General features: G+C 39.9%; 1 protein-coding gene across 1 annotated transcript in view; it reads right to left on the bottom strand.

Moving 5' to 3' along the window:
* The window catches only part of LOC103142478 (polymerase I and transcript release factor-like), a 21,400-nt gene extending 10,805 nt beyond the window's left edge, over positions 1-10,595 (bottom strand). The window contains exon 1 of the mRNA XM_007558565.2: positions 9,848-10,595. Within this exon, the coding sequence (XP_007558627.1) occupies positions 9,848-10,378 (531 nt within the window). The 5' untranslated portion in view covers positions 10,379-10,595. The remainder of the gene's footprint in view (positions 1-9,847) is intronic.
* Positions 10,596-10,685: the final 90 nt, after the last annotated feature.

Here is a 10,685-nt window from a genome sequence, read left to right as displayed (position 1 = left end):
AGCTTATTCTTTCATGGGCTTGAGAAACAACCCGGTCTACAGAAGAGGGGTCCTGCGAAGGCAGAGAGCATTGCAGAGAAGATGCAGCCTTCAGCTAAGCAACATAACGCCGAGATGGAGGCGTTATGTTGCTTAGCTGAAGGCTGCATCTTCTCTGCAATGCTCTCTGCCTTCGCAGGACCCCTCTTCTGTAGACCGGGTTGTTTCTCAAGCCCATGAAAGAATAAGCTTGAAAGGATGCAGACCCTGAACTCGGACACAAAGCTCTACTGGTCTGAAACACTTATTTTTATATATGTTTTTGCATCTCTTTTTTGTTTGCGCCTTTTCTTTGTTGTATTTGTTTTTCTCGTGTTTGCTGCGCATTTGCACTTGTCGACCACCGTAGTATTTTAATGATTCTGTATTTTAGTTCTGCTAGAGTCCACATGAGTATGTGTATTTGTTACAAGTTGCATTGTGATCACTGTTATGTGTAGAGTGTGATGGGGTTCCCCTGTCTGACTCTGCTGACTTCCACTCACATGTGATGAACCTGTCATGTGGTGGTGGTGGGGGGGTCGGGGATCAGGGGAGCGGGACGACCAGGACCGATGCTGATCTGACAGAACACCGGAAGAGCGGAGAGTTCAGTGTGTGTTAGCAGTGAAGCTATTCAGTTGAGTGTAACGGTTTGTTAGAGGGGCGAGCTGCAGCCTAAGGAATAGCAGCTCACTCTTATTTCTAATAAACCCTGTTGGCGGTACAACATCTACGGTGTGTTGGCGTCATTACAGTATTTACTTACAGTACACCATTTTAAAAGGGAATTACAGGATTGAAAAAGTAAATGTCCAGTAAATTACTGGTATCTACAGACGCCAGTTTTTTTGTTTTTTTTTACCGTTTTTTCTGAAAGAACAGTTAAAAACAAACAAACAAAAACCTGGTGTCTGTAGCTACCAGTATTTTTTTTATTGTTCTTTCAGAAAAACGGTAGATTACCGTTCTTTCAAAAAACGGTAAACTACTGGCAGCTATAGACGCCAGAAGTTTACCGTTCTTTCACAGTATCCATAGCGTACTTGCATTAACGGTAATCTACTGTCAGGATTAATTACGGTACGGCTACTGTGCATTTACAGTAAACTTCTGGCGTCTATAGCTGCCAGTATTTGACTGTAAATTTACAGGATTATTTCTTAGTGTGGAAAAAAACATAAAACTCCCTTTTTGACCAGATTTGTGCTCTGTGTGTGTGTGTGTGTGTGTGTGTGTGTGTGTGTGTGTGCATTGAGTCCATTTCTTTTGTGTGGCATGGGAAAGAGTGTGATGGTCATGAGTAAAACTTAGAACTTACTCCCTAATCATCTCTTCTTTCCATTGGTCCCCTTTAATCAGAGTGATGAGAGCAGAGAGGGGGAGCAAGAGATTACTATATAAAGTGATGGCATGCTGCAAGTCCCCAAGGGAAGAAAGAAATAATGAGTCACCAGGCTGGAGTTAAACACAGCCTTCTTCTTTCTCTGCTCTATTATAGTTCTTTTCTAACATCCTCTGGATTCTGCTTGTTGGTGAAATATAAGAGTTTGTTAAAGTGCCTGTTTTTTTTTTTTTTTTGTGGCTTTTGTTGCATGTAGCTGTTATCCATGGTGCATCTCTGATCATAAATCTATTTTGTCTTAAATGTAAGATCTTCATCAACTTTTATCAAGGAGCAGAAAACACAGGATCAAAGTGTGCCAAGTCTGCAGAAATGTGTGAGGTAACTCCACGGTTTTCATACCGTATGTGTGCAGAAACGGCACACAGCTCTCACTGCAAGACACAGCCTGCCATTGTTAACAATCACATGGTGCTGTTTTAATGGCACACTTTATTTTCTTGGTATTCTGACCATGTCCTCTCAAGCGAAAACACATCAGCAGATCAAATGCAATCACAAAGAGCCACACAGAAATATTTTCTCTTGTGACTAATGTTTGCAAAATTAATAACATGGGCATGATGAGTGTAACTTTCCATCGAGACCAAGGGAAATGAAACATGACACAAGATGAACATGAACATTTTCTGCTGGATTGAACAAGAAGGAAATCAACAGAAGTTTGGCAGCGGGCCAGCAGGGCAATCTCTCCTCTTTGTGCCTCCTGGCTCTGTTTACAGTTCTCCATGCCTGACTAAGAGATTTGGGCATTAACTTAAGGGATGGCACTGGACATTTCCATGGCAACCCTTTGTGTTTTCTCTTTTTAGCAACAATGGAAACTGATGTTGAGAGATTTATGAAGACGGAAAAAAGTGGGGTTTCCCACTCCTGTTGGCTGCAGTCCTGCTGCACATTACAGTGTTTCCTTTGCTTAAACATAACAGCTATTCTATATTCCTTAAAATTACATAATTCCCTAAAGATCTGTTATGACTCAAAGGATGACCACTGGGTCAAATAGTTATTGTGGGATTAGGTGTTTTGTCTAGAGTTTAACTTCTATGGATTTCACTGTGTTATATAGAAAAGTATCAAAATGTCCCGTTCTGCTCCACGATTAGTTGCCTTGGTTTAAATTCGATTCTGAAAAGAATGCAATCATCTTCTTTCATGATGTAATAATGTTCTTTGCTTGTTTCGTAATTAATGTATTATGTTTTTATCAAGTAAAGCATTTTGAACTGCCTTATTGCTAAAATGTGCTACAAAAAGTAACTTGAGTTTATTTCTCCCTAATGTATAGTTTATTTATTATTATTATTATTTTGTTGTTATTGCAATTTTGGCGCTCATTGAACGTACTGTGGTCTCTGTGACATAAAATGGTGCAATCAAAGGACAAAATGTCAACATGTGGAATATCCTGTCACTTTAAGGTGTCATTTGTTCCAGGAGTTCAAATCTCTGTGTCGCTGAGCTTTGAAAAACTTCTCTTTGCTTCCTCTTTATTTTTGTGTCTCTTAAAAAATAAAGAGACACATCTAGTTCTTCTGAAACTAGATGTTTCAGAAGAACATCTAGTTGAAATAACTCCACAAATATGTTTCAGATGAATGTCTGCCATATTAGACTTTAAATAGTAATATATTTCCTGTGATTTAGAGTATGTTAGCTGTTAAAGGAACATCAGCGGCTCATTGACTGTTCAGCAGTCAGTCCAGTCTGTGAATCCAGTAAAATAACAGTCATTCAGGGGAAATATTTTAAAATTTTACAGCTATGATGTTGACATAAATTCAAGTCGTCTCATAAGGGAGTTAACCCACCACCACGATGTTCCTCGTTAAAATCTTTTAAGGGCATCATCTGAAGCTCTAGTCATGTAAATGATGTTTATCTGGGTGGTTCTTCCAGTTACTCACCTGGAGGATGGCAGAGATGCTGCAGCATTCTGAGCTGCAAAGGGAGAACAAAGGCTTATATGACTAGCAATGGACCCAAACAAAGCTGAATGGTGTCTCTGCACACAGGTGCTCAAACACTGAGACAAAGCTGCAGCGCATTCTCTGTGAAAACTTCAAAGTTTGTCCCTTAATAACCAAGTGTTCATCTTTCATCCCCCCAAAACAGAGCGCCTTTAAATGATGTGAAGATGAAAATTGTTTTTCACTTGAAAACAACAGCAAAGTTCTTAAAAACATGAGCTGCTATAACTGTTGCTAGGAGACATAATAATACTGTCCCCCCCAAAGGAACCGACAGGAAGCAAGTTGACTAATTATTGCGCTCTGCAGTGTTTATATTGTAACTATTGTTTTTATTAGTGCACACACACAGAGGTCCTTTATGATCCGGGCTGTGTTTACATCCATCCCATTCACTCATTTACAGAAACGTCCGTACAATGCTGTTATGTCTGCACTCCACTGATGTCCACAGCCTGCACAGATTAGCCCTCTGAGGCCACCGTGGAAGTTCACTGTCTGCCAAACACTGTGACACATGCCAGTTGTAATCAGTTCATTGATATTGTATATTGATGATGAATACCCATCTGTTTACTACAGCAAGATGTTTATATTACCACCGGCTCCCTGCAAAGTGCAACACTCAACAAAAGGTAATCAGCTGAGGGGAATCACAGCAGAGTTATATGTCATAAAAAAAACACTCCTCCATAAACTTGAATCCAAGCTCACAGAATGGGGAAATAAATTCATTTTACTTTCAGGTTTTTTTTTTTTTCTAAGAATGTTTGTTTTGGAAAATAACAGAAGTGTTTCTGTTGAAGAAGCAATTCAACCCTAACTGAACTCACATGGTGGAGAGGGTCATGGAACCAAGACAATAATTGAATCTGGCAAAGGATGAGAGTAGGCACAGCAAGGTTGTTGTTTTTTTCCTGTCTCTCTTTCACTTATGGAAAAGCTGGTTGCTTCCTATATGTTTTGCTCAGTGAAGTGTCAGAGATTCATCCCATCCGTCTTGTACAACATCAACTGCTTGATAATCTGCACAGAAAGAATGTAGCTACCACACAGCTAGCATGTTCAGCAGGATGAAGAGAGGTTGCTATGGAGCTGGTCAAAAACAGAAACACAGCAGTGCCTTTTTCTGGATCAGCAATATAATCTTCATTGCTAACAATGGAACAATCTTACAATCCTCATTTTACAGTATACGCACCAGGTGGTAGGAGTTAAGAGGTGTGGACATTTTTATGTCAAGGATCCATTATTAACGTACTAAGAGAGTCAACTCATTATACTTTTATTGGTTCCTAAAGGAGTTTTAAATTGGAAACTAGAAAGTGACTAGAACATGATTAATGATTTTCTGCTGCTGCTACATGCTGGTCCAGGAGGAGTGAATGCTGCAAGTCAATGACTCAATGCATTGACTTGCAGCATTCACTAGGTTTCCTTAGATAGAGCCACTAAGTTACTTTGAATAATTAATTGAGCATACTGTACTGTTTGATAACTAGTTTCAATCGGAATGTATATATGATTGAATTGAAAGCATTTTTTGTAAAGTGCCTCAAGACAACATTTGTTGTGAATTGGTGTTATATAAATAAAATTGAATTGGATTGGAATGGTCTTTAAATAGTTACCAATTGTTAAGTCTGTGAAGCCTGTGTGACGTACAGTCTCGGGCTGCTTAGATTGTGGATGTCTGCTTGAAGTGATGCATCCACACAGGACTAACACTTTTAACATTTTAACATTTAAAGACACACAGCGAAAGATTACCAGATGATTTTCCTGTCATTCTGTCCTCAAAAGTTCTTTCACTGTGTATTTTTTTTCAGATCTGAAACCAGTTATACCTCACAGAGTGTCAAGCAGAAAATGGGATCTTTTCAACCTAAAAAACCTTATATCTGCAAGGATCCAACAAGATCATGTACAAGCCAGTGATCTTCTTAATGAACAGATCCGTGGACTGGATCTCCCAAACCAAACAGGAACACAATCTAAAGGTCCTTTCCTTCTCACAATCAAACAAGAATGCAACAATCGCTATTATTAGATTCTCTCTCTCTCTCTCTCTCTTTCTCTCTCTCTCTCTCACTCTCTGGCTCTTCTATTACCTCGTTTTCAGGTTCTCCATGTTTCTCGACTATTTCTTCTTTATTTCCACGAGCCATTTTCAATTATTATTATTCAAAGATGCTTCATGTCAACATGGTCTCTGCCTACTGTAAACATGGTAACTCACTCAGCTGAAACAATGGCCTTTACAATCCTGCACATTAAAATGGGGGAGGAACATTTCTGTCTCAAATGTCCATATATGGGGCTGAACAGACCTACTTGCTCTGGTTAAGCCTTCATGAATTTAAATGCAATGCAGCCTGTTTGTTCAGGGGGTGAAATGGTAAAATGTGCTTTACATAAAATTTCAAACCCTGATCTTTTGGTTTATAAAGAGAGTGTTTCTTTCTTTGTTCTCTCACACTTACCACATTCATGTCAGCTGACAATGCAGCGAACTCAGTCTGCAGCTTGTCTGTGTCAGTGATAAAGCATTAAGTACCGTGTTCACACCTGGTTTCACTGCTTATCTGTGTTGATCTGATCACAAGTGGGCAGCTCTAAATACATGTTCTCACAACTTGCAGTAATGAATCTCCACTCACACCCATTACTGACCTGACTACAGCTCCCCACACAACCTGCGTTTGTCATGCAGACAAATACTTGCTGTTTTTGTCTGGACATTGGCATCAGTTTTGGATAAGCATCAGTTTTGTACCATATTTCTTGGGGAAAAAATGAGAATGTGTAAATTCCACACCTCTAACAAGAGGAGGAGACCAGTAGAGGCATATGTATCAACCAGCATTTCTAGGATTCATGTATCCCCTGGTTTTATTAACAACAACATAGATATAAAGACAATTAGTTAGCTATTGGCTAATTAGGGGTTGTCTTCGAGTTACCTATCCAAGTCAACTCTAAAATCTTTGAGAGGCCAGTCCAACTCAAGTCTAAATCTTTTGAAAGGTGAATCTAACTCTAGCCTCAGGTCTTCCTCAGATACAAACCATCTGCTGTTCCTGCAGCCTGTGATGCTGTAGGTTAGGAATCCAAACCTGTACAGTTTGACCTTAAGATTTATTTATGCTTGTTGATATATCTTAAAAGTTTTAATGTTTTGATATTTAATTCAACATGTAGACAATTGTTGTCAGTCCATTTTTAATAAAGTGCTAAAGTATTCAAAATAGCAATGTGCATGTCTCTTGAAAGAAACTGAATAAAAAGAGAATAACCCGCTGCATTTTCATTTCTGCCCCTGTAGTGATGTAGTTAATCCGTGTGGTCACATTGTCCCAACCTTTACTCTACTATAGTTCACTATTATTTGTTATTCTAAGTCAGGTGATTTTTAAGATTGTTAGGAAGCCATGTTCTGAGTCAAAGTCTGAAATAGTTTTTATCAGGGCTAAACAGTAAAGGTGCCCCATGCTAGAAATGACAACATAATACAGTGCATCACTTACACACAGGCTTACCTGACCTTCTGATTGTATAAGATAAAGATCATTAATAAGACTCAAGTCTTGGACCTCAAGACCAGTTCGAGTTTCAAACTTTCTGTGCATCAGTCCAAACTGAGTCTTTGCTTATGCAAAAAATATTAATTTTGACTTTGAAACTCAACCAAAGCCCCACTTCACTGTGACTCTCCTGTCCTCCCAATCCACTACTGATAAGGACACTAGTCTCATCTTGCATTTTCTATAAAATTTCTTCTGATTTCTTCAAAAGAAAAATAATCAAACCGCAGTATGACAGCTTGGCAAGTCAGGAGAACCTAATAAAGTTTAAATTGGCTAGAATTAAGAAGAGTATAACAGAGAAAACTTAACATCACAGTCAAGTCTTTACCTTTAAGACTTGCTGATTTAAAGGTAAAATTCACTTCAAAGTCCGAATGTTTTAAATGGAGAGGACTTGATTGTGTGACTTGTTAGAAAGTGGTTACAACAGAGAGCTGGAAATTCCTCTGCTATGAGTCAGCTGTCTAAATATGGTTCCTGGTCTTCATCATTACACACCCATCCACTCCCAGTGCAGAGTTGGACACCTCTTCTTTTTCATTTAACCTTTCACTTTTATCCTCCTTCCAAACAGAGATAAATAACACCACACTGTGCTACAGTAGCAGAGAGTTGATTTGGTTTACGGGATCCTCTTGTAAATTCTTTACAAACCAACTGAAAAGGTGAAACATCCTCAAAAATACCCAGGAGGCATTTTGGATTAAGTGGTATCAGTTAGTCAGTGAAAGTCAGCGTTAATAGTTGCCTGTCCCAAATATTTCTGCTCTGTCTCTGTGTGTCAGTTTGGGGAATTTAAAGTGTGACAGTCACAGGAGTGACACAAATTTGCCTGTTTAAGTAAAATCAAGTCATATTCAGAGGTCCGTCTTTATTTAATGAAGTGTCACATGACACTCTGAGCAAGTGCCTTTGCTGCCCATATCAAAAACTGGCTCTGTATTTGGGAGAAAAGCCACAAGAAAGGGAGGGGCTCTTTGCTAGTTCAGTTAGAGGAAACTTCAGATCATTCTCTGGCTTCTTCTTAAAAAGAACTGTGAACACGGTTAGCATTGGTATATAACACTGTTTATATAATAAAATGTTAATTTTTAAAATGTTTGTGTATCAAGGCAGAAATCACAACTATGAGCTTTCCAGAGGGATGAGGAGAAAAAGCTATAGAGACAGGAGTGATGTACACAGGATATAACATCTGGCTATTTAGTGTCTTCATTAAAATAAGTAAGGAACAGGTTAATCAACAGTGTTCATATCAACTTAGTGAATCCACAGTTTTATCTGATGAGTATTAGGGAGCAGTCATGAGTCTAAATCATTCTTTATAAAGATGAACGTTCCTCTGGTGATGAATGTGTTTCCATACCAGTTGGATTTTGAAACAATGTGTTTTCTAAAGAAATAAAAAAAATGCACATAAAATTGAAAGCAGAGCAGCGAGCACATGCATGCACGTGTGCGAGCACATTTAATGTTGATGAATTCTTTGTTTTCTGGCAACCATAAATAAACTCAGTGTTTTGAGTTAGTCAGGGAGCCCACAACAAGCATCTGGGGCGGAGTTTGCCTCGCCACAGAGCCTAACTCTAGCAAAATCCCCAAATGTTTATAGTTTTTTGACTATTGGATGTTTTAAATAGGCTGCATTGGAAACTAGAAACCCACAGCTTTATTAGATTCCAGTCTTGAGGAGATTTATTACGTTCACAGATTGAAAAACAGTCAAGTTATTGAGTTGTGCTCAGCCTTAAGGCTCTTCCCTGCTCATCTGCAGTTTATTAAACATTCTGTCTTATGCTGCCGTGTCAGTTTACAGAAACTTTGGGCACAGTGAAATGCTGAACTCTGTCTCACAGTCAGTCTGTTACCTAATGTGAAATGTGCTCTAGCTGCTGGAGCGACTTGGAGGGAGGCAGAGAGAGCGAGAGAGTTCCAAACCATGATGTTTGAGTCAAGGTTGGAAACTCTGAATGTTCTTGCACTACAGTTCACACACACATACACACACACGCACACAGAGACACACACACACAAACATATGCATGTGTGCACAGACGCAATGAACTCACAGTCTAAAAAAAGTTTGGGTTTCCCTCAGCTTCCCTAACAAACGGTTCACCCTGTCTTGAAAAAAGAAAAACTGTCATCACATCATTTAAGATGCAGATTGTCGTTTCATTTTAATGTTCTTGGGGCATATGTAGGACAAACGATCTCATTGAGTTTTATATAAATTTTTGAGAAATGCACTTTGTACAAACTTATTAGTTAAGAGTAGGGGTGGGGGTGTTCAGATTGGGAGCACGCCCATCACACGCACACACACCTATATACACAGACATACACACCCAAATCTGCATTTGCATGCTGTCTGACCACACAAAGTGCCAGAATCTGTCAGAAGTCATAACAACCTTTAAGTCTGACTTAAATAAACAAATCACTTATTAAAGAGAAAAAGTGTGAGAGAAAACATGGGCTCATGATGGGTTTCATTTGTAATTCTTCTCTGTGAGTTCTTGCTGAGCTTATTGCAGACTAATAGTTTTGCACACACTTGGATGTCATATTAAAATTAGTTCTGTGCTTCATGATTTTTAAAGGTGCAGAGGAAGGGCTTCAGGTAACAGCAGAGAACCTGGAGCCCCTCCCTGAAAACAAAGTGGGATCATCTTCAGGAACCTTGTCCTGTTTCATAAACCACACCTGAATCAGTTTTTTTTTATTACATAAACTAGACTCCAGAGTATCAGCTCCTCATCATTCTGTTCAGTGCACCAGTGTGCCACACCCATTTCTCATGTCAGGCTCTGACAAACAGCCTGATGTTTCAGAAACCTCAGTAAAGCATGCTAACACTCTCCCACCTGGTACACCATGACTTTAAAGTTGCGCCTCTTCAGCAGCTCTGCCTCGTTGTTCTCCAGCTTCTTTATCTGGCCGCCTTGCTTCTCCAGCGTTGCTCGGACGGTCTTGACGTTGATGCTGACCTTGCGCACCTTCTCCATCATCTTATTGACACTGTTGGATGTGGTGCTGTGGTTCTTGCTCAGCTTGGTCAGCTCTCCTTGGATGCTGGTCACCGTTCGTTCCATCTCCTGCTGTCTGGTCTCCAGCCCGCTCTGGGTCTGCTGGATCTGGTCCACTGCGCCGATGATCTTGTCAAGCAAAGACAGAACCATCACGCCATTTACTTGCGTGTCTGACGCTTGCACCTCATCCTTGTCTTCGTTCGTCTCTTCCTCTGTGCCCATGACATGCAGGTCTTTCTTGGCAGCAGCAAGGGCATTATCTTCTTCATCAGAAGCTGGCAAATTGAGCTCATCGTCGGAGACTTCAGTCAGGGTCTGAGGCTCCAGCATGGCACTTGAGGATTCCAGTGCTTCCATGGTTGCCATTTTGACTAATTTGAGGAGCTGAAACTTGCTTAAGCTTTCTCAAATATCTAAATTCTTGCCCTCACACCAGGTTCTTCTTTTTCGTTTGCTCTTTACTTCTCCTTTTTCTGCAGCATGCAGCCCGTTTTAAAGCTTTTCTGTATTCCACAAGTTCAAATCCGTATGGAGAAGAAGACAAGCAGTGCTGGATGTCACCACATAAGAGTTGTGGCAGAAAACCCCAGCATCAAACTACAGCCTGCAGGGTATTTTCTCTCCAGCCCCTTTTTCCACTGGACTCCCCCGTCTGCTCAAGCTCCTCCTTTAT

This window comes from Poecilia formosa, unplaced genomic scaffold (genome assembly GCF_000485575.1).
Source record: "Poecilia formosa unplaced genomic scaffold, Poecilia_formosa-5.1.2 Scaffold4, whole genome shotgun sequence".
Lineage (NCBI taxonomy): Eukaryota > Metazoa > Chordata > Actinopteri > Cyprinodontiformes > Poeciliidae > Poecilia > Poecilia formosa.
This window is presented reverse-complemented; position numbering and strand designations above follow the sequence as displayed.